Genomic DNA, 25589 nt, shown 5'->3' with positions numbered 1-25589 from the left:
CTCCACACACAAACACACACGCTTACATATACACACACTCGTGATTGCGAAAAACATAATTTGAATTCAAGATGCCAAAAATTCAAATTAATATAATTTTTATTATTATTATTATTATTATTGGAAAGTGTTTGAATTCTTTTCAATGTGTTAAGATCTAATAGAGGATATGTAAGTCGCCAGAGTGGCAAGGGTGGAGCCCAAATTCTGCACAGTGTAGTTGTTCTGGCTGATTGTGAACTTTTTTTTTTTTTTTTTTGTAGTTATCTTGGGAACTGGAGCACTTAGCCATGCAAGAGAACGAGTTCAAAGAGATCTACGTAGAACTGAGCAACCAATGCAAAAAGTATTCTTGTGACTTGCTCGATCTCTGTAGGAGTACCGAAGAAGTGATTGCCGTTCTCAATAAAAAGACGGACTCTAGTTTTCAAGAAGACCAAGATCCGGATAAGCTTACGCTGTCGAGGCTCAAGCTTGCTTTGAAATATGAGCAGAAACAGGTAAAAAAAAGTCAGACAATACGCCTGCTTTCAAAAGTTAATCTTCCAGAGATACCGAACCATATATTGTTTTATTAATTGATGCGGTGTCTTCTTAACGAAGTTTTTGATGAGTTGTTCCTAGATTAAAATTTGTAGCTGCAAACTTTCTCGAAGTCTATTAAATCTCAGAGCTAATGAGGTGCAGACATGGTAGTTGTATTGAATTTTTACATGCTTTAGATTAAGTAAATATTTCTCGTAAGTTTCGTAGTATGTTAGATGTATTCTTAGTAGAAGAAAATAGTTTTGCATGCGTGATTTGCTTTTTATCTAAGCATTTGAACTAATTGTAAAGTTAAATAAAGTGGTTTGATTAATAAAATGGAAATAATTCAGTAATTTTATGTTACATTCATAACTGTAAGGAATAAAAAAACTACCGTAACATTGTTCATGTATTTGTACTTCAGTACTCAAAATAATTTAGAAAATGCAACTATTGCTCAAGTATAATGCATTTTTTCGGTTGCTATAGAAAAATGACTAACTTTGAATATTTATTTTTTCTAAATATTGAATCCGACACAAAGGAGGTATTTTTTTTATGAATTGTGTGCTGCGATCAATAATTTGATTGAATTATATATAACCACCAGTGGAAAAGCTTTACCTATCGAATGGTCTAAACTTCCTTGATAAACTGTCCATGCGATCATTTTCTTACGTATTTATTATTGATGAGTTGTCATTTCAATTAAAAAAAATCTTACAAAATGGGGTGAAATTTTCTTATTTAAATGAGACACCAGAATTCATAATGCTTTTAGTTTATTGAACATTAAAAACACGAAGAATAGGTATGATGCAAACAATATAACATCAAACAAATGAAACTACCGTTTGGCGCAGTAGACTAACGTGCTAAGCACAAAAGTCGTATTTCGACATTTTATAAAAATTGAGTTACTGTCAGTAGGTGATTCTTAGTAACATATATTGCCCAAACAAATTCTTTTATGATTACTTGTAAAAGGGAGACATCAAAGTAAAATTTCTGAAAAATTTGCATCTGAGCCAAATATATGGAGAGCCATTTCTAATTCTGAGGCTTCGCTACAGATGCAACCTTTGTGCTTACCCTATCCTATGAAGGCTCTTGCGCCACCAAAACAGATGAAGCAAATATTCGCCGCCACTCAAAAGTGCTTTAGTTTGACTGTGACGGCAAATCGGCCTGGAAATATTTTTCTTTTTCACTTGAACAGGTTCTGTTTGCAATCGAGGTGTATGGATCTTATCTGTGGTGATCGCATCGTGTGTGTGTTTTCATTGTGCTCTTATCTATTCCTGCATGAAAGGCAGTTTTTTGATTGATGGGTTAGCTGAAAGTCGAATACCAAGACTGTTAGGAGTTTGAAAAATAGCTGCTAATCGGCATAGAAACTGATTTACTCCAATATTATTCTCACCTACACGGTTAAAAAAATTCGGAAAATTTACGGTAATTGTTACTGGCATCCATGTTGCCAGTAACTATTACCGTTAAAATCAAATGTTACGGTAAAATTTTACGGTTTCTTAGGCCACAGGAACCAATTGGAGCTATGTACGCTTATTTCTCCGGTATAAATTACCGTAAAAATCAGAGATACCATTTTACAGTAACAATTACCAGAAAATTTTCCTGAATTTTTAACAGTGTAAATAGTTGCTCATATTAGCGGAATATTTTTGCGCTCTCCTAATGGACAATACAGCCGTGGGAAGGTCATCTGCAGAGATGAGTTTTTGGGATATGTGAAGAAACGCGTTTGGGATTCTTTACAAACAATAGGAAAATGTTGGAATTGCCCTTTTTTTTGGTGTGTTTTATTTTCAGCGGAAAACAAATAAGCAATCTTGTACCATAAGGCCGAAGTGGAATAGATGACAAAAATGCAAAACAATGAAAAATGAAGAGTTTACAGTTACTTTCCCACTGCAGAATATACGAGGCTTGTCTTTAAAGTAAGGTCCGTTTAGAAATAAAAAAACTAGTATAGATAGAGCAAAGACATTTATTGCACAAAAATCTACCACCCTTACGCTATATTTTGACATTGTTCCAGTGATTTTCCAAGCATTTGTCTTAGCGTCGTACAGGTTTTTGTATACCTATTCATACAAATTTGCCGCCTGTGTAGACGACCATGAGAACTCTTACAGGGCTTTGGCTGGGACGTTTTTGAACATCCTGTGGTCTGCTCCCACCTCGCTCGCAGCAACTTTCATTTGTTTCGGCATCTAAAGTCTTTCCTAGGTGGTCTGTGGCACAACAGCAATAATGAGCTCAGAGAACATGTTACCCCATGGTTGACTACACAGGCGGCAATTTTCTACGAATAGGTATATAAAAAACTGTACCACGCTATGACAAATGCTTGGAAAATCACGGGAGCAGTGTCGAAATGTAGCGCAAGGGTGGTAGATTTTTTTTGCAATAAATGTCTTTGCTCTATCTGTTCTCGTTCTTTTTTTATTTCAAAACGGAACTTACTTTAAAAACGTCCCTCGTATTTTAATGCATTTTTGCCTAACTGGTGCACTTAGTAGAGAATTTAAAGAGGAATCGTTGCTTAACTCATACTGTTAACTTTTTTACTCTTTTCGAAATTTGTGTTTTATCTCAAAATGTCTTAGTTACAAATCATATATCTCTCAATAATATACTTTTAAAATTTTCGAATATTGCCAACTACATTAAAGTCATCAAAAGAAAAAAATTTACCCTAAATTTCTGCCCAAACTGCATATTAATAATCTGATTCAGAGAAGCAAAAAAAAATGTTACAATCGAAACTTAAACTGTCGAAAAGAAATCGTCTTACTTTCTTTAAGGTTCACTTCAATTAAAACAAAATGTAGCGAAATCGATACTTTGAAATTTAATCCAAGGCAAAAGGAGACTGCATAATGAAAAGCGATTAGCGATAATGGCTTACTAGCAACTTTTTAAATATCTTTAAAAGATGCGCCATTAATTCCCTAACAACTTAAGTGCTGTTGTTTTTAAAGAATGACGATTTTTAACAGAAAATTCTATTTTTCTGGTACTTAAGTGTAGACGAAGTGTGATCTACTTAATTACAATTGTTAATATTAGTTAGAGATTTTTAGCAGTTCGCTTACAAGAATGGACGAGTTTCTGAAGTAAATTGAACCACATTAACACATATAGCAATTCATAAAATTTAGCAGCAGCAGATTTTAATCATGATTCAAATTCTTCAACTACTGATCTAAGCGTTGTACATGGTTTAAGAATTTAATATTTGTTTTTAGGTTTATTTAGCTTTAGTTTTTTTTTTTTTTTTTTCAAATCAATTTGCTGAATGCAAATGCAAGCGCCCTATTTCCAATTGATAACACTTAGCAACATATTTCCTGAACTGTTTTTCACTATAGCATTTAATACAATTCTATACAGGCTGTACTTTTACTGTGTCTATCTGCCTCAAACAACATTACACTTCGAACTCTGCGCATAACATGTAACAGTGGCGCAACAAGGAAGGGGGGGGGGGGGTAACCCCCCCCCCAGAGGCATTGGTTTTAACATAAATGCAAACTCAAATACGGTAGTTTATGCGTATGAAAGGGCTGTGTCAATCAAAATACCTCTCCAGAAGGTATATTTGATTAAAAAAAAAAAAAAAAAAACAGAAGATATTTCTGGCAGCGCTAGTGACATGCAACAAGTAATCGTTTTCTGAAAAGTGTAAAATATTAGTTGCATTCTCATTAAAACAAACTGTAAATACCAGAAGTGTAGAATTTTCGTTTGTTAAGTTGTCTGTTTTCTTTCTACACTGTAAAAAAATTCAGAAACATTACTGACTATTTCCGTGTCACCTTTCGGGACTTCAATGGTTTTTATCCCCTTCCTGGAAATATCAAGTATCATTCACAAAAAGTTTCCTGAATTGCTACAAGTTGCACAAATGCAAACTTCTCTCAGTTGTAAAAAATATTTTCGTTCCCAGTTTAAAGATTAATTGAGAGTATTTATAAGGTGTATCGGCTTCAGTTCCTTTACGGCTCGTCCATGCTGTTTAAACTCCCAAAGGGAGCGATAAGTATGGACTTCGTAGCTCTGCCAGACTTGCAAGCGAGATGCTTGATACTTACTTGCAATTCTAGCTTAGCTTTGGCCATGCTTGCAGTACGGCTTTTGGCACTGTCTTGATAAATCAGGAAGGTGCCAAGCTGTAATAATTTCCCTACCAGAGATGACTTTGAACTTCTAGTGACACGAAGGCTTTAAACGAGAAGATATCTGGATTTTTCAGGAAGGTTACTGAGTTTTAGCGGAAAACTTTCCTGGTTTTTGCGAGATATGTTACTGGCAGAAAGTGGGCACATCAGCTGCCTATTATTTTAAAGGAACGTTTCTGAATCGTTTTTACAGTGTAAGATGAAATTTTATCACCTAATGTGAATATTTTAAGTAAAGTTAGTAAATTAAGCATGAAAGATTTTTTTCATACTTTCAAGAGAATTACGCCACCCATTTAAATTACTTTCAACAAAAAAACTCCACCCATTCAATAAATGAGTTTATTCGAGTGAATATATGATTTGCATTATCCAATAGCGTAAAATGTCTCCCAAGCATGCGAACAGAACTTGAGAATTGAAATTGGGCTCTGTTTTTGTTCTTTTATCAGTTCGTGGCCCATCCCAACTGTCAGCAACTGCTGACATCCATTTGGTATGAAGGGTTGCCAATATGGAGGAGGCGGAATGCCGTTGTGAAAATCATACTTTGTGTCAGTCTCATCACTTGTATACCTCTGATTGCCATCTACTACCTGATCTTTCCGAGGTCGAAGCTTGGCAAAATTTTTCGATCACCCTTCATGAAATTTATCTACCACAGGTAAGCCAAATCATTCTTTTGATTATTAACTGAAGAAATAAATCACTGGTTTTATTTCGTGTTCTTTGCATGTAAGTAAAAGTTGGTGTAGAGCCATTTTGATAAAGACCAACAACTTAGATTTACGAAATCCAATATCATCCAATTTTTAAGAAACGGCATTTCTCAGTACATTAATTTTATTTCATTATCAGGAAAATTCATTATCGCAGCATTTTCAAAAACTGAAATATTCGAACTAGGAAGTGTCAACCTCCCCCCCCCCAAAAAAAAGTAAATAAATAAATAAACACGTACTGATATGCACGCGTTAAATATTTCCTAAGTCCATATTTTTTTTTCTCTGGGTTTTGGGGTCTAACTTGGAATGAATTTTCAGAAAATAGTTTTTACAAGAAGCAAAACTTGTATAGCGTGACTCTGATAGCTTGGTGCTTGACCTTGGAGGAGTTCATTTAGGTTTGGGTTGAAAGGGGAGACCTTCTTCGACTGGAACAGTGCCAATAATTGTTATCACAACTTTAATCTGCTTTCCTCACCCCTATCTTAACAAATGGATACATTAAAGTGTCAGTGGATCAACTTATCGGAGCCAGACTATACATGTAGCCAAGAAGTAAAATTTTACCCAGGGTTTGGAAACGAATATTTTCCGAATCACTCAATTTAATTTTTATTGGCTTTCAAATTCATTAATTGAATTTATATTTCAACGAATATAAAACTAGCAGGTGTCTCTCAACGCCTGTTGAAATTCTATGTTTTAAATGTCCAGGCACACCAGTTTCTGTAGACTCTTTAAAACTGCTCGTAATTTATCGAACAAAACTAGTCACTTCGTACACAGTGGGACTGATATTGATGACTAGCCTATAACCTGAATAGGTTTGCATTGCAATTATCGTCTAGCTATGTGCATTTACACCCCTCAAAGTATGCCAACTTTATAATCATGCGAGGATCCTTTCAGGTTATTGAATTTATTTAATTATACCTGAATGACTCATGCTATTAACCTTCCTCTCAAAAACGTATTATCTAGTCATTTCAAGCAATTAAGATGAAACATTCATTACTTTTTTTTTTAATACTCGGTCATTTTATAAAAGATCAAGTAAATAACAAGTTTTCAGTCTTAATAGCTGTTCATATGTTATGAAAATAAAATATGAATCTAACTTTGAAATTAGATTTATTCTGTTTTTATGTTGATAATAAAATGCTTTAATTTTTGTTTCGCTTGAAAATGTTGCCTTTTTTCTATTTCTTAGAGCGGAAATGCTCTGCCTAAAGCGTTGAAACTGCCTAAATGGATTGATATCGCGGAAAGAAAAGTGCACCTAAGTTGAAAAGAATATTTTTTTTTCCGATTTATCCAGTATATGTTTTTGTGGGGTTTTAGGCCGGTATAAACATTTTTTTTCTCTTTTATTCCTTTCAACTATCTCAAAGAACGCTTTCTAAGTTTTTGATCGACAGCTCTTTTCACGAGCAGCGATGTTTCAACTGCAGATAGGGGAAAGGATGATTCAGAGAAACAAGAAAGTGACAGATGCTTGCTGCGAACATTTAGATACGTTTCAGTGGCAGATAGTAACCAGACTATTTATTATTATTTCTCTATTGCAAACAACTCTAAGCATTGAATGACACATAAGTTAAACTTTCCAAAAGAAAAGCTACGTTTTGTAACTTTCTCATATTAACTGGTATTGCATAGTTTTACAGTTAATAACTATTTGAAATATGTACCGTATTTTTTGGTTTATTTCAATAATTTAATTCAAGAATTTTCCGATTAAAATGTGCTACTATTACGGATATGAAAGATTTTTGTCAAGTTAATTCGGGTAATTGTAGTAAAATGCGATACTTTTTAAAGGACGCTTATTAAGTAAGAATTTTTCAACTTCCCTTGAGGACAAATAACTTCTAATTACTCTGGAACTAATAGATCCTTAACCTGATACCTCTGACATTTTGTAGATAGTTTGCTCAATTCATTTAGAGTATGTGGACACCCCCACCCCCCATTTATTTCATCGCACTTTCATATTTTTCAGTTTTGTATTTTCTTCGGTTTCTCTGAACAATTCCACCGTTATTACCTTGTTAGCATTAAATATAACTTCCTAAGTAAATATAAACAAATTATTTAAATAATTCCCGATGTGGTAATGCATATATAAATATTGGTAGTAGAAAACATTATTACATAGAGTTGAAACTGCTTGGATTTTGAACCTTTCGAACATTTGATCTGGGAAACTCCTGCAACAGAAATTAACAGCCCATTTTTATGTAAGATGATTGAAGACTAAATGGAACACTAAAATCAAAATGGGTAGTAATAAAAAAAAATAATTCAATGTTTAATACCCATCAGTCTATTTTAAACCACTTTCTAAAAAATGAATTTTTTAACTGTACGAGGTTTGTCTGGAAGATACGTATAAAAGTTGAATGATAACTTTTTTTACAATTATTCAAGTATTAATCAGGGTCTCCTTTAAAGTACTCTCCCTCAGACAAGATGCACTTCTGCCGACGCCGTTTCCACTGTTAATAACGGTTCTGAAAGTTTTCAGTTGTGATGCTGTTCAGTTGCCATGTCATTTCTGCCTTGATGGCCTCCACATCTCCCAAGTGCCGCCCCCGTAGGACCCTTTTGCATTTCGAGAACATGAAGAAGTCACAAGGGGCTAAATCGGGTGAATAAGACGGGTGGTCTGTCTCGGTGCCAAAAACTCACGCACAACGAGTTAGTGTCAGAATTTCGTGAACAATTTTTTTAGAGATTGACAGCTCGTCAGCTATCATTCTGACTGTCAATTTACGGCCTTTATGAACACAAGCCCGAATTCGTTCAAAATTTTCATCAGAACTCGATGTCGAGGGGTACCCTGGGCGAAGGTCTTCTTGCACGTCTTCTCTGCCTTCCCGGAACGTTTTTAACCGCTAGTTCATGGTTGGTTCCTTCAGAGAATTTTCTCCATAAACTTATTTCAAAATGTCAAATATCTCACGACGAATCTTGCCTAGCTTTTCAAGAAACTTGATGTTGATGCTTTGTTTGTCAGGTGAAAAAAAGTAAATTTCAACAAACAGCCGCACAATCCTACTTTTTTATATAGAGAAGCTATTGCTTCAAATACATTGAGGACTGCGTACAATACGCCTTGCCTCTAGACATACATAGAAAAGATTTACATCACAAGAGAAGGAAATAACACCCACGGCACCGGCGGGAACCGAACCCGACACCTCCGGCTTAGAAGACGAAGCTTCTACCACAGAGCTAAAGAAGTCCTTCACTCCTACTTACACGCAGAACTTAGGCGAGGCCTACTCGCATGCTCTTACTCGAACTGAGCGTTGAGTTGAGGGGGATTGGCTACTTTAACAGTGCTACCTGGTGGCGCCTCCACGACGCCGTGATACGTTACCCCGACTATTTTATACGTATTTTCCGGACAAACCTCGTTTACGACAGATGCCGTACTTAGTGTTTTTGGCAATTTTTCATTTCTAAATATTTGCTTCATTTGTAGCTCACAGGTTTCGTAAGGTTACTCGCGTAAGATGCTACTATATAAAAATAAACAATGCTGGTATAAGTAAGCCGATTTGTGAAGAAAAAATAAATAATATTAATTTGAGCATGCTGGCTTTAATAGAATCAGTATTGCGCTTCAAACAAGCTATTGCAACAAGTGACAATTTTCCTGACAACGTTCTGGAAAACAAAATCATCAGAATTACTCAGTTTTCGTGCAAACTAAGCAAGAAATATGGTGTCAGTCAGCATTGAATCGACTTATTTGAGGTTATTACCATGAAATTTTGAGCAAAGACCGTATTCATATTAAAGGGAATTAATTCAAAACTCCAATCGGAATACCCTGTTTCTAACAACAGAGAAGAATTCTGAGAGCAAAAATTAATATATTCTTTATTGTCAAACTTAGTTTCATTTTGACTCGAAAATTAGAATTTAGTCACAAAAGGCCCATTTCTTTTTTCAAAGCCCAAATTGGTAGATCGAGGTTCACAAAGCGATGAAATTAAACATTAAGGCATTTTAAAGAGATAAGGCTCAAGAAATATTCGTTGTAATGTATTAATTTTTAAATAATCTTTTACGACATACCATGGATTTCTTAAGATTTTTCCAAGAGGTAGTACATTACACATTTAGGAATGATATACGACTCCTAAAACGGAGGCAAATTGTATTTCTACGTCTAGCAAAATATACAGAATATATAGGCTGAATTTTTGAATATCCACGTAAAAGTTGATCAACAGATTAATCGTTAATCAAAGTACGATGTTAATCCAGTTTTTTTAATCGAAATATTAAATTTTTGTAATTTATAACTAACATTTAAGTAATATTTTTAACTTCCCAAAAGAATGTTTCATTGTTGGATTAGTTTATAGTTTCGTATAAAAGAATAAACAGAACCGTAACCGTGGTGGTTTAGTCATTAAAAACAAATTTATTTTTAAACATCCATTTTTACATTTCGCTGTGGATTTTTTTTTTTTTTTTAATTACTCATTTTTAGCATGAGATCTTATTTGCGGCCAACTGGCCTTATTTTTTTTTTCTTCCAATAAGTTGTTGAAGACTCGGTTTCAATTGGCTGAAAATAATATATAGTTAAATAGCTATAGTTAAATTGTAGCCTTACAGCTGAAACAAAATTTAAAAAAAAACGGCATTTTCTGATCATTTTCTTGTTGGAATCGTATAGAAGAAATCAGGTATTGTGGAGTGAAGGGAAAATGACAGACTCCGACTCTGGGAATTTTACAGCCTTCACACTTCGACTCTGATTCTGTACATAAGTAACTTTTGGAAAATTTGGACTCGGAGGGAAAATGATCGACTTGGACTCTTGGAAATTTAAAGCCTCCTACTTTTTTACCCCAAAATCAGCCAGAGGTACTTCGGAGCATTGGAAGTTACTATAGCGAATAAAACTTTCGCAATTTTTTTTTTAAATTACGAGCTGTTTTTTTATGATGAACAGTCTGGGACGAGGTATTCACCGGTCGGTGTACCCTGTACGAGGTTAAATTTTAATACTGTTTATAGAAGTGTGATTTAAAAATTAAAAAAAAGAGGGTTTCCATTTGAGATTTTCGAAATGATGTTCCCTTTCTTATGACCTTAACAAAAGTTTGTAATTTTAATGATTTGTTTTGAAAATAACATTTTATGAAAGTTTTTAGTTTCCTGTTTCAGAGGAAATATTCCTTTATCTCTTTATATAAAACTGGATGTATGTTTGTGGGTGGGTTTGTGTGTATGTTACTTATACAAATCCACAGTTTAGTCTGATTTCTTGATGATTTGTCACAGAGGTAAATTGTTAATCAGGAACTCTTATGGACTGGATTTTGGAATTTAAAAAAATATTCGATCAGGTTCAAGTTTATATTTTTAATCATAAATTGCTCTTTTCGACACGAAAGAATTTTCGTATTGTCATGAATTTGGTCTGAATGAAAAGCCTGTAAAAAATGCCCGAACTGAAGTCTCTTCAAAGATAAACTGTAATCGTTGAATTTGTTGGTTCTACACAAATGAAAATGCTTAGCAACATACAACTACCAGAAGATATTTTAAATGTAATCAACACAAAAAGTATCCTTAAAAATGTCTGTTAATGTCGATTAGCGACAAGCGTAAAGCATGTTTGGCAAGAAAGTCGAACGAAAAATAAATGCTGCTGTTCAGTAATTCTTAAATTGCACCCGGAAAAGACACGTTGATTCATTGAAGTCTTAATTTAAAGACTTTGCTAGCTAACTTTTGCTAATAAGTTTTCAACAAATAAAACCGTAACAAAAAGCGAAATTTTCATCAGTATTTTCTACGTGAACAGCACAGAAAATACCAAAATGAGATAAGTATTAATAGTGCATTCATTATCGATGTACAATCTCAGCAGTTTTAGCATTAAAATACTAAACTTATATTAAAACGACATCCTTGCAACAGAAATTTAATATTGTATTATCCTCAAAAAAATCAATATGCAAAATGTATATGTTCTTTATACTATTCCATGATTTAACTAATTCGGTTCAACTAAGTTTAACAGAAATCGCTCCAAGTTATCTAAGATCAGAGGTAAAAAGACTAATATGGCAAATGAATTGAAAAATAATCATTTTTGTGCATAAAAGCGTAGCTATTATTTATCTTTCAAGGGGGAGGGATGGCGTTTATTGTATGTATATTAGCTACCATACTGAATGGCCAGTATGGGTGGTATAATAAAAGGCTGTGCACCTTTATCAGACCCGCAAAAGCACACGGAAATTTAATACGGAGAAATTCATGTAGTTTTGGAAGGGTAAGAATTTCAAAATTGTAAAAATGCAAAGAAATATAAATTCAAATTTAAACTCCTGATCTAAAAGATATGTTGCATTGAGAAGCATCCGGGCATCGCCGGGTTGATAGCTAGTATTGTATAAAAGGAGCTTCTTTAAATTTTACCTATATAGGGCATTTTAAAAATGTCCCAGGAATAACCTGAATTTTAAGTGCCTTCTATTTATGTGAGTGGAAATGATTAATCCATCAGGAAAGATCCTTTTCTTGTGGAATTGCCAGAGGCAAATTTAGGGTAATAACGAATAAAATGTCTTAAAACTCATTCATCACGATTCTTATGTTGACATAATACTTAATTACTTCCAAAGGAATTCGTTACTCAATTTTGAAAGAGCAACAACAAGAAAGACGAGGGAAAAGCAGCGTCATTCGCGACACAATTTCGATATTTCTCTTTGATCGAGTTTCTCGGAAGACATTTTAACTTTAAATTACTTTGAAGATGTTGAATACATTTCTAATGTATTTTGTCTTTTTGTAGACAAAATACATGGGGAAATACGGCAGTAAAGAACAAATAAGTATTGCATACTGCTATTCTGTGAGGCTACTCATCTTTTTCTTCAGGCTACACTGTTAAAAAGGCAATCGAGAATTGGCGAAGAATTACATAAAACTTAAGAGGTAATCATTTCTGTTCCACAAAGTAGGCGTTCCTGTAAGCTTCAGAGACGTACCAGTTGCGGTTTCGAAATATTTGTGACTCAATAAGTATTTAAAAAAAAAAAACATTGAACACATTGTACAAAATATGAGAAGCAAAATCACACAACGTAATTAAAAGTACCAAATAAATAGGATAGAAAGACCAAAAATTCTCTAATTGAAAGGTCTGCAGCAACAAAGAGTTCATTTTTTGATCGTTGGGAAATCTCCTCAAGCGAATGAAGCAGTTAACTCATTCTAGCTAATAACCTGTGAACTATCAACCGGAGGTAACTCCTTGTTGAACCAAACGACCAAAAAATGGAGTTAAATCTTTGTTGCTGCAAACGCTTCAATTGCTCTTTTCGAGTCTGGGAAAGGGAGCCTTTTTAGAAATGCAAAAACAAAGCCCACAGCACCAGGACCACCTAAACCTTTATCTGAGTGATTTACTTTTTTAATTTTTAATTTTATTTGCAGATGAAGAGGCTGGTTTACTTAGCTTTGACACGGTTGTTCACGAATTTTTTCTTTTTATTTTTCAAACTTGAGGTGAACTGAGTTTACAAACTTTAGATGAACGTTTTTGCTATGAAATTCAAGCCTGGTAAATCTCTTAATAATTTTGAATACCTTTTTGTAAAGACATAGTAGCAAGCAGCCTTGAACATAACTTTCTGCCATGCCTAATTTATTATTTATGCTCTAATCCCTTAAAACAGTGATCAATTCACTGGCGGTTGAGATGATTTTACAATAGCCAAAGTTCTTTACATATGATGTCGTGAAAGAGGTGTCATTCCTTTCATGAGCTACTGTGGACTGATGTTTCCTAAACATCATTCATTTAGACTGCCAATGTAGACTGATGTGGCCGAGACATCATTGTATATTAAGGAGCTAATGATGTTGCATTTTCTTGCATAAAAGATCGTCTACAAATGATGTCCCTCTTTAAAGGTAGAATTTAGTTTGGATAGTATTTGTCAATAAGGTAATATCACACATTTGGGTAAAATGAAAACCTTTTCTAGAGCAATATGCTTGTAAAATATTGTGTTACGTGTAACAAAGGAAAGGGCTTTGGGGACTCTTTGACACACAGGTGGGAGGAGGTCAAATGTGGTGAAAAAAGAATGGCATCATTTGTGGACAGTCCCTACTAAAGAATTTGAGCATTTTTGAGTATTACGTAGAAGTGATTTAAAAACTCGCCATTATCTACAGTGCCTCTTTCGGATTCTTCCTTCTGTTATTGGTGATGGCCTCTACGAGAACGGAAGGGAGTGAGAGATCTCGCCAGAATGTTCGCGGACCACCCCTGTCTTTTGTCGAGTGGCTCATCTTCTTCTGGGTCATTGGTAAGTTAATTTGCACATTCACTTCTTTAAATGAACTTTATTCTTATAATTTTTTAGCTTTAGTCGTAAAAGTACATTTCACTACTCAACACCAGAAATTCATCCTGCTGAAAAAAAATTTTTTTTCAAAGTACTTTGTCTCGCTAAACATATAAAACACCATAAGTAGTTGAGGTTAGCTCTTGTTTTCAAGATAGAGTCAAGTGGGGTAGTGAAATCTAACTGTTATTTTCTCCCTCCTCAAATAGAAGCACTTCTCATGGTCCCTAGATAAAACTAGTTCTTATTACTCTAAATTGGCATCCAGACGATATTACGAGATAGAACTGCTATGCGAACCTGCTGGATATACAAGGTGTATACCGAAAGTAATGCAATTGAATTTCCCGGGTCGGTTTTATTTTTTGGTGTGGGACGAAACTACTGTGATTAAGTGAGGTGGGCATTAAGGTTCCCCGGAAAACCAGTCTCAGGGTTCTCCGAGCTGTGGCAGTGGCTGGACGTCAGTTAATGTTAACCTCTGCGCACCGATGGTGTCACGGGAAAAATGGTACGAGATTAAGTTTTGTTGCTAAACTAACAAAATCTCTTGAGACTAACAAAATGATTCGTGACGCTTACGGAGACTCTTTTCTGACCTTCTCAAAAGTTTTGAGGTAGTTAAAAATCTTTAAAGAAGGCCGGAAAGAGCTTCAAGACGAAAAACGCTCTGGGCGGCTGTTAACCAGCAAAACAGACAACAATATGACTCGTATTCCTCAATTGACTATCAAGATCATTGCCAATGAACTGAACGTGTCGTCTACTGCTGTGTTTCGCATTGTTACTCGAGATTTAGTGATGAGAAAAATGAAAGGCAAGATCGTGCCAAAGCGCCTTGCCAAAACGCGCTGCGAGTCCGTTAGTTCCTGGCTAAACACCAGGTGAAAACGCTGTCCCATCCCCCCTATAGTCCTGATGTCGCCCCGGCAAACTTCTTTTTGTTCCCTCGGATTAAGGCAGGCCTGAAAAGAACCTATTTTTTTTAATCCATAGAAGAGATCCAATCAATGGTGAGGAAGACCTTGGGAGAGGTCCCTAAAACGCCTTTCAGGGCGCTTACCAGTCATAGTAGAAATGCTGGAAAAAATGTGTAGAAGCCCAAAGACTTCTACACATTTTTTCCGGGTTTTCCATTTACTTTGAAGAATTTAAATTTTGTGCAAATCTGTTCAATAAATTACTTTTAAAAAAATAACTACATTACTTTTGGAATAGATCATGTAGCTAGCAATCAATTGAAAAGTCCGTGAAAAATAGCTTAATCCCAATTGATTCGAATTCGAACAGTAGTATTTAATTTGGAAGTCCTCGGTTAAATTAAACTACAAGTGCAATTTTTCATCGAAACAGCCCAGGTGCCTTTAAATGGGGGGGGGGGACTTGGCGTCCAAGTGGTAATGAAATCCGCCGATGGTAGGTCTGTATGGAATAATGGATGTCAGTCCCAGGAGAAAATATTAGGTCAGCAAATGGTGAGTGCACTGTAAAGTATTTGTGTAGGGTTACCTTGTAAGGTTACCAGTATTATTGGGTGTAACGCTACACGAATTCTGTCGCGTGTGGTAACACTGTTTTAAACACTCAAATTGTTGGAGGAACTTTGCACTATGGTTTGTGTAGAAGTCAAAGCGCATGCGTAAAAATCGGCGCAGAGCTGGTACACTCTTATGAGCGAAACGAAAACCGCCCTTAGTGGCCGAACTGTAAAAACGCTAGCTCTGCAATTTATTTGTGCGACTCTCATTGTGGGTTCGGACACCGGGTGTTATTTCTACCCTTAGTAAAATGAAAATGTCTTGTTTGTATATTGAAATATTGGTTTATTTTGGTTGTGAAAAGGCATGAACTTGAAAAATATTGAATAAACGAATCATTGAAAGCAAAAGCTGTAAAGATGATTAAAAAAAAATAATAATAAAAACAGGGGATTTCTGGCATGATTTTTTTTTTTTTTTTTTTTTTTTGGTTTCAGGAAATTTTAAGTATTGAAATCTACTGATTTATTTTTATACTTTCAATATAAAACGTAATATAAAAAGAAATTATTACTTGATCATTCAATGTATCTGGATTGTTTATACTATTGAATAGTTAATTTGAAGTATAAGTATACTTATAATTGAAAATGAGTACCCGTTCAAGAATGTCAAACGACAACATAATTTTGCTAATCTTTAACATTTCAAGCCATTTCTCTGTAAGCATACAGAAAATTCTGGTGTAACCTTACGTACAAATGAGTGAGACGTTACGCTACAGTTATATTACCATGATGTAACCTTCCACAAGCGATGTGTGACTTTACACCAGTTACTCCAGCTACTCCAGAGCAGTTAAGGCAGCTAAGCTGCCACAGATTTTATAGAGCAAGGATACACAAAATTAATTACAGTGTATTAAATGCGCAGCCTCATTCAAAACAAGCAAAAACAGCAGATCGAAAAGTTGTAATGTAAATAAATGCGGTGTTATATAATCTTAATAAAGAATTTAGTGATGTAAAAGAAATTAATTAAGTTTTATATATCCTTAATAAAGACTTTAGTGATGAATTTATACTTGAAACTTGGAAAAAGTAAAAAAGAATAAGAGTAATGTAAAAACGAATGATTATATAAATGTACAACTAAATACAAATAACCGTTTTGGTAGAGATTTTCAAACTCCCAATCTAAATATAATATTGGTGACATAAATCGTGAAGGGTGTGCTTCCAGCAATGATAGAGGGAATCAACTCCAAAAACGTTTGCTGAGATTTAAGCGAATGAGGCAATTTAAGTTTGTGGTTAGTTTTGTGATTAGCAAATAAGATAATGATTAATTAATAAAATGAATTATTTGAAGCTATTGTGTTAATATTGAAAATTTTTACTTACTAACTATACCTCAAAATTTTTACCATAGCTAACCAGAGCTTTCTATTCATTATTTATCAACTTGCGACACTATTCTTTCATTAGCTGTAAGTGTTCTACCTATTTAGCAATTATTCTCTAGAATGAAAACTGGAATAATTAATCTTGTAATGCCCTTAATGTACTTTTTTGCAATCAATGATGCACACACACTTAAATTTATACGATTTTAATAAGCAAATGATAAATAAGTATGCTCTCAGTACATCTTCAATTGTCTTTCTCGTCTGTCTAGGGATTCCAAACAAGATAAAATTTTCTGTATTTTTTTTCATTTATTTTTTACTTGAGGAGGAAGAAGAACAATGCTCTTTGAAACTCAAAAATCTAAATATACCAAAAGAGGTGTTTTTTTTTTATTAGTCAGACACTGAAAAAAAAATGTTGACGAAAAGTAACTGAAAATTGTACGCAGTTTCAAGAAGAACATTAATAGTATTTGTTACAGAACGTCCCCAACTTAATCGGCGCGAATATACTCTGATTTTCTAGTGGGGCACTATAAAAGCTGTTTGCTATCCATCGTTCAGCCGGTCAGCGTAAATTAAATCACAGATTTTGTGCTTAGCTCCTTAAGTTTGGACACGAATATGTATAAATGAGCATCATGTTCTTTTTATGGTTAAAAGCGGAATATTTTTTACGGGCTTAAACGCGAAAGAAATAAGGTCAGAAAAAAAAAAGCAGAACTAATATTTAAAAAAAATATTTCAATTAGCGAGAGAGTTTCTTTCATAAAAAATTCAGAATATTGCTTTCACTTTCGTAAATGTATTTTGTGCTTAAAATGCTTATTTCTTTTGGTCATTTACTTGGTGCAGAAGACAACATTTTGATATGACTTGAACGGCTTTTCATTTTTCTTTCCCAAGGATTCCAAGGCCGGGAACATGCAGAAGGTGGTCTTTGGAGAGTTCTCATTATTCATGACAATGAAGGAGCTCCTTGAAATGGCGGGTGAAAAGGGCTCCGTTCGATTTGTTGCAATTAAGTACATTTATTCGAAAGGAAAAGGTTGTTGGTCGCGGATCCAATAGTATGTGTGTGGGTGTAAATTCTAATCTTTAAGTGCATACATTTTAGGTTTTTAGTCATTCTTTTTGCGCCATTTGGTTTGTTAAACGTTTTGACGCTTTTTTCCCACGCCAATGTAGTGCGAATATGCATTTTATTTGAACGTGAATTTCTTTCTCTGCACAGAACATCGATTTTTTTTAATACTTTAATTTCTGTATTTATTCGAAATTCGTGAGGAAATGCATTAAAAATGGAAATGATGGAAGCCGAGCTACACTATGCGGTACTTAATGAGAAATTGGCAACAAACTTTATACTTATACTCATTATATACCATAAATTGCAAAGTATATTACAATATATTACTTAACATTAATTTTATCACAAACGGGTTCACTGAAATCTGAACGTGAACTTTCTTTTTGCGAAAACTTTTGATAAACTCGATGCTCATCATGAGTTATTTTTGAACCTTCAGACGTGTGAAGAATATTATTTTTTAATTAGCGAATTATTGAAAGAAAGCAGTTTCATTTTAAAGAAAGTTAATAAAATTTACTGATTAAGCAACGCTAAAAAGTTTCATTCAAACAAATACTTCTACGCAGTTTGATGTTTTTCAGTTTTTCTCATCACATTTTTATATTTTTTTGAGATTGGGGAAGTAAGTTGAATAACTTCCAAAACGACTAGGATTCATGCCTATAGGCTTGAACATGCTGCGATGGTACCACGTGGTTAAAATATAATGACCGACAGAATTATTTGAAACCAAGTCCCACATTCGCATATTGCTGTTAGTATACTTTAGTAGTGACTTTCTTCACTCGTCAAAGAATTTAACGAACGGTCTAAATCATCATGTTGATGGTTTATGCATGTGTATACGAGCTGCCTTTTCTAAAAGTAACGAAATTTATATTTAACTCTACATCATTCTAGAAGAATTTAAAATTGGCAGCCTACTTAGACGAATCAGTTCACACATACACAATAAGTAGGGCTTTGGACATAATTAATATACGTGTGTGCGTCTAAAGCCCCGAGTACATGCTCGTAAAATCCGTGGGTCCGATTTTACGAGCATGTACTGGATACTGGATCCCTTCTCAGTACTATGCCGAAATAGTGGATGGTTTCAGAGAGCCACCTTCGCTCTCTGAAACGCCACCTCCGCTCTTTTGGCACTGCTTTTAAACAGGATAAATCAATGAAAAAAAAGTTGTAAAAGTGGAGGCTTCTGGGGTTTCAAGTGTGTGTTAAGCCCAGTGGGGATTTGAACGATTGTGTGTGTTGGAAATGATGGACGTGTGCTTCTTGCCAGTGTTTCAAAGCATGTTCATTCCTATCTCGGGGAAACTGAATGAGTTGAAGTTTCATCGGTTGTTATTGATATTTTGCAAACTTATTTTCCTTTTAGTTTATTCCATGCTGTCTTTCAGGCATGGTTTGGGCCGAATGCAAGCAGCTGTGGGAAGAAGGCTTGAAAGCTTACGTTCGCCAATGGTGGAACTGGTTGGACTTCATTATGCTAAGTCTGTATCTGACTACATTTTCTCTAAAAGGCGTGGCGTATGTGCAACTACAGACTGGACGGTATGGTCCCCGCGTCTTGCAGCGTGCACTATGGCCCGGTAACGACCCATCCCTCATAGCAGAAGGAATTTTTGCAGTGGCCAATGTGTTCAGCTTCGCCAGAATCATTTATCTTTTTCAAACCAATCCTCATCTGGGACCGCTGCAGATTTCCTTGGGTTGCATGATCATCGACATCGCCAAGTTTTTGTTCATCTTTTTCCTCGTATTGACGTCATTTGCTTGTGGCCTTAATCAGTTATATTGGTACTATGATTCTAATACGGAGTTCTGCGAAACGAAAGTTGTCGCCGGCGAAAATATTACGTTCAACTGTCAATATAACCCGGATGCATTTATGACGTAAGTACACCTTTACACTCACAATATTTTTCTCTTAATATGATATTTTTTCAACTTTTATGAATGTTTATGTGCCTGTGGTAAAGTAAAATTTATGTATGCTTTAGGTTTAATGTTCGTATTTGTGCTTGTGAAATCTAAATTGCAGTACTCGCATTTGATCGGTGTTTGGGATGTCAGAAGTATATTTGTTTTGACCGTTTAAATTTTAATCACTCTTTTCCAAAGTATTTTCCCGTGATTTGCATTTGTTCGTTATTTATTTGTTTTGGAACTATGTTTCATTCAAAGGCGGAAGCGTATGTAATCAGTTAAGATGAAAGGGCTGCACTGTTTGGCGGTTCTCCTTTATAAAAAAGCCTTTTTTATTTCAAGGACCAAATGGTCGCAAAGTAGAAATTTCCGTAAAAATCCAATGATACTGCATGCAGATGTGTTGCGCAGTGTCTCTTGTATACCGAATACCCATGTACCGCGTAAAGCCGCAATAGTCAATATTCTGAATGAGCTCGCAGTAAGCAGGTTAACATACCTTGAACAATAGAATTTCCCACGAAGTGTCCTCATTCAATAACTTTATGCTGAGGGGTGTAGAACAAAGAACGCAGTTGATACTATTGAAAACAAAGGGTGGCAGAGAATGTGCAATGTGCGCTCTTAATGCACATTTGAAGGCCGTTTTGCTATTGCCTAAGTCATTCAACTAACTTTACATTAAGCATTTATTTCTCTCGAGTTTGAATTTCAATCATTCGTAGTTTTAGACGAGAGATAATTATGTTTTGTCAGTCCATTTTTGCCAGTTTAGCGAAAAATCGGGCGAAATATGTAAAATTGAAAGTCAAATGGGGAGCTAAAGGTATTATTTGATTTAGCTGAAATTGTGTAGGATAAATAGGCTTAGTAAGAGGCAACTCTCTCCCCCCCCCCACATACACACTTAGGTTTTACATGTCTCTCAATTTCGTTTTTTTCACTCCACCCTTATGTACAGGGCGGTTATAAAATAACGTGAGGTGTTCAGAGTCCTGTAGCGAGCGAAGTAGTGGACGAAACATTGCCAAATTTCATGGGCATACACAGGAGACCATGGGATTTCAATTTCTGAAATAAAAAAAAATAGTAACAAAAATCGCCACCAGGGGAAGTTTCGGCGTTGAAAACTGTGACTATTGAAGGATTAAATGCTAACTGATAAAATATGCATGAATTTTATTCACCAAATATGACTTCTACCAATAAGTGAGGTTCAATATGACCCAACATCGAGATTTTCCAGGAACTGCAAACAATGCAGAATATTTTCCACACCTCTGGGGGGGGGGGGGGGAGATTAATTTCGCCTACCTGTAACATTTTTCTAGTTTTGCAACTTCGGGAACATGTCGCAGATAAGCAACGCAGTGACGAAATCCACATGGTTAAAAATCACAAGGTGAAAGATTGGGCGACCACGGTCTCCTTACCGTAGGAAAGGCATGACTAATAAAACTGCTATCGAAGAAATTTTGCCGCCATACACTCAGTACCTGAAGCTCAACATGGGGTGGTACACCATCTTACATGAATATTATTCAGAAAGAAATCCTTTATGTCGCGGCGAAATTTCTTCCTGACGACTTTTGGTAAAATTCTTCTCTTGTTACAAATTGAAATTTCTTGTTGGTTTTATTGAACTTCATTTGTAAGCAACAATTATTTGTACAAAAAACTTGATGTGTGCTTTTAATTGGCTTTTTTTTTTTTTTTTTTGTATTTAATTCTTTAGTATTCGCAAGTAATACAATTTTGCAGTGCCAATATTTCCCCTGGTGGTGACTTTTGGTACTATTTTTTTATTGTAGAAATCAAAATCCCATGGTCTGCCATGTGCGCTCATGAAATTTGGCGATGTTTCGTCCAATACTTCACTTGCTAGAGGGCTCTGAACACCTCACGGTATTTTATAACAACCCGGTACATTTACATTCTATGTTCTTCTGGAAATATTAGCTGTCCTACAGAAATATTAAGTGCAAAGTATTAGATTATACTTTCATACAATCAGTAAAGCAATTAAAACATCAAAAAATAACTAAATAAATAAAATAAAAGTAATAGAGAAAAATAAGAAGGAACAAAACATTTATTGAAAACGTCGTTCGTTTTGATAAGGAATACTGAACTTATTCAACGTTTTCTTTGTGCTGAATTCGGAGGATAAATAACTTTAATTTCAAGTTCCAAAAAACGTGCATTTACTGTTTTAATTGATCTTTTATTTTCGATCGCAGAATAAAAATGATAGCTGGCGATTCTTTTGGCAGTACAAGTTGATGAAACGTTCACAAGCTCTAGCAGTGCCACTAAAAGGTGTGCGGAAATGAACCCCCAGAGAAATGTGTTGATCGAAAATTCATCACAAAAATAATAATCAAGCGGAATACTATTTTTTAATTAAATGGTTAATGATTTTTCAAAATTAAAATTTTGAGGTTTGAAATAAACGTGTGGAGATGATTATGATAAAGTGCTCGTTCTTGCCATCCCTGTCATGAAGCTAAAAGATTTATGATTAAATTTTTTGCAGTTCATAAGAGATCGTATCAATCATAATTATGTTGAAAGATAACAGTTAATTTAAACGGTAGAAACTTTTTCACAAAAGAAAAGGATTTCATTTGAGATAAAAATAATATTCCAGTTAAGTTTTTTATTTGGCAATTTTTAATTCTAGCAATTTACTTTTTTAGAATAAGTTTTTGATATGATTTAAAATAAAGTATTTTTATTTCGCTATATAGTTACAAAACAATGGTTGAATGTCTAAATGAAATGTTTAAACAACAGGTACAATAAATTTCCTTTTGATTTTTGTTTCTTTTACATGGTGATTATATTATTTAGCTTACGTAAGATTAAGTTAAAGTGGCACATAAGTTTTCAACATACTTTTGATAGCTCGAAGTCCCAAGGGATCGGCTGAAATGTTCGAATTATTCGTAGTTCGAGTTATGGGAAGTTTCCTCCAGAGTTAGAAAACTAATAAAAATTTCAAGACAAAGGAATATTCGAGTTATAAGCTTTGAGTTATCGAGATCCGACTGTATTTGTTTCTACCATATATTGTATACCATATATGCATTGAATAATAGTACATTGGAGTAAAAAACATTAAGGATAAAGTAGATTTTCAAATCCAACGCTGTGTAATGTCTAATATGTAGCACATTGATGCGAGTTATGTCATATACGCTCCATGGTGTGTGGACATCTGAGACAAATAATAAACTCTTTTAAACAAATGATTGAAAACAAAACACGCTCAATTAAAGTGAAGACAAAAACTTAAGTGTGTCACTTGATTAGGAAAAAAAAATTGGATGTGGATGTAATTAATTAAGCTCATTGGTGCTGATGTACTCGAGAAGGGGACGCATGAAGATCTTACACCCTAAGTTTTTATTTTTACACTAGCATCCCGTCGCATTTTATTTATTATTTTTTTAATTTAAACACGAGAATCCCACCACTTTTTGATTTCATTAACTTATGCTTGTATCTGAATCATGTAGCCGCTAAAATTAGTATCTGAAATTCCGATAGTTGCGCACACAATTGCACAATTGCGGGTTTTTTTTTATTTATTTATTTATTTTTTAAGTTTTTTTCATTTGCAAAACTTAGGTAGGACAACAACTTGAGACAGTCACGGAGTTTCAAAACGGTTCCCAAAATGTTTTAAACAAAACAGGAAAAGGTATTGTAACTCCAATCTTTTTGTAGCACCAGATATGTCAATTTTTCCTATTCTTTCGGCGGGGGGGAGGAGATATCTACGTTTTTCAGGGATACCCACCTAGAGGGGGGAGGAGGGTCATGATGCAGACTGCGCGATTGAAATTTTTAGGGGTGTGTTTTGAGGGATATTTTATTTTTGGGGGGCTCTTGCTTTTGGGGGGTGACTGCGATATTTAGGGAGCATGACCTTGCCCTTAGGGGGGTGGGCAGTTTTCAGCTATATGCTTCATCTGAAAACGTCCTTCTATCTCTTTCCCAAGATCTCACTACAAGTTCTGGAATTGTACATCTTTATTGTTTTTCTGATTGATTCCGAGGTCCTTTGTCTTTGGTGTGAAGAGGTCAGGCTAAATCGGTGTCCATCTGTAGAAACGAGTCGATTCTACTCCAATGTGTCTAGTACTCGTGTTTCTATCCCAGCAGAAACCGTTGTTTCCGATGAATAGGGTCTAATGACACGTATCGTATAGGTTGTGCACATATACCCGGTTTATGCGGGCTCCATACCACTAAAGCGAAAATGGAAACTTGCAAAAATGGGACCGAAATTACAAGTTGAACTCGTATCTTTTACCTGTTACGAGCCGTATTGTGCTGTGACGCGCCAAAATTTGGAATAATTTACTCGAGGAACCGAATCTGATTCATGTTTGGTTAACCACTAGTCTAATAAGAAAAATTATCTTGATTTTTGTAAAAATAAAAAAGACCTATAAAAAATGCTCAAAATTCAAGTCTGAAAGTAGTTATACTAAAACTGATATCAGACCAATTTTGGCTTTATAAGTATATTCAAGTAAAATATCAAGCAAAAATCATTCACAAATGAAAGAAACTTCATAGTTTAAAAAGCTGCAAAAAGTACATTTTTAAAAGAAAACAAAATGTGTTAGTAAAAGACTTTGATTTTTAAGTTTTAAAGAAATATATAGGGTAACGGCACCAGAGAGAGAAAGAGAGAGAGAGTAACAGACAAGAGGGTCCAGTAACAGACAGTCGTAAGTTTGTATTTAAGTAATAATAATTTTAGGCGGGTAAAACTGATGTTGCTGCGGCTCATGAATACGGTACGGCCATCTAGTGTTATCAGAATGAATTTTGTGAACCAGTTGGTATTTACAAGGCAGTGGTGGAAGGTTATGAACAGCTACCACGAGGTCTGTCGGTGTTTCATGTTCATTTGAATTTAATAATATTTTAGATCTAAAAATAAAAGAACTTTTGCACATTTTGAAGAGAAAAGGGGTGATTCTGTCCATTATACTCATCCTTTCATCATCCTGTCTGTTGCTGGGTGTCATCAGAATTGTCGGTGTCTGTTACTGGGGATCGGAACTATTTTCGAAATTGAGCAAATAAAAATAGAATTAACTAATTCATAGGATCCAGAAGCAGCTGAACGTTACATGAGATGTAGTTACATGAAAGAAAAACAGTTTAAAAAGTCTAAGTACAATAAGAGGCTCAGAAAATTGAATTAACCTGAGAGCGATGTCTTAAGCATGTCTGTTAATTGTGCCCTTACCCTATATATTTTAACATCAATAAGTTTGTCAACCAAACTAATCATTGTGTTTTAAAAATCATTTAAATACAATTGTAATCATTTTCTATCAATCTTAATACCACGTGAGTGAAAAAGTATCTTTCTTTTGAACATAAAATAGTAACTAAATTTTGATTTTACTACTGTAATTGATTTATCTCTTGGATTTTCGTTGATTCTTCAAACATTTGTTGCAGCTAAGTCAAATAGTGCATGTTTAACAGGATCAACTATACCAGATAAAAGGAAAAAATAAATGGAATTAAATTAAAAATAACATGTTTGTATTGTAAAAACTTCTGCTCGGTAACTTTTAATTATCATTTAAAACATTAAAAGAAAGCAGTTTTTCCTTTTAGTTTAAAACTAATGAGTAGCCGATGGAAAATAAGAAATTGAACCAGTTGATTAAGGTAAGAAAAGAATAAACCGGTCTTTAAAAAGGCACTAATTAATTCAAATGGAGCTAAGAAACGAAAGCGTTAAGTTTGAAAAAGATAATTAGATGAATGCCGATCAAAAACAATC

General features: G+C 34.6%; 1 protein-coding gene across 1 annotated transcript in view; it reads left to right on the top strand.

The window, feature by feature from the left end:
- Positions 1–25589, top strand: part of LOC129218636 (transient-receptor-potential-like protein) — a 71505-nt gene that overhangs the window by 20505 nt on the left and 25411 nt on the right. Inside the window, exons 2-5 of the mRNA XM_054852954.1 lie at positions 264–500; positions 5189–5400; positions 13688–13821; positions 19240–19735. Of these exons, the coding sequence (XP_054708929.1) occupies positions 264–500; positions 5189–5400; positions 13688–13821; positions 19240–19735 (1079 nt within the window). The remainder of the gene's footprint in view (positions 1–263; positions 501–5188; positions 5401–13687; positions 13822–19239; positions 19736–25589) is intronic.

This window comes from Uloborus diversus, chromosome 3 (genome assembly GCF_026930045.1).
Source record: "Uloborus diversus isolate 005 chromosome 3, Udiv.v.3.1, whole genome shotgun sequence".
Taxonomy (NCBI): Eukaryota; Metazoa; Arthropoda; class Arachnida; order Araneae; family Uloboridae; genus Uloborus; species Uloborus diversus.
The sequence above is the reverse complement of the archived record's forward strand: the minus strand, read 5'-3'. Positions and strand labels throughout refer to the sequence as shown.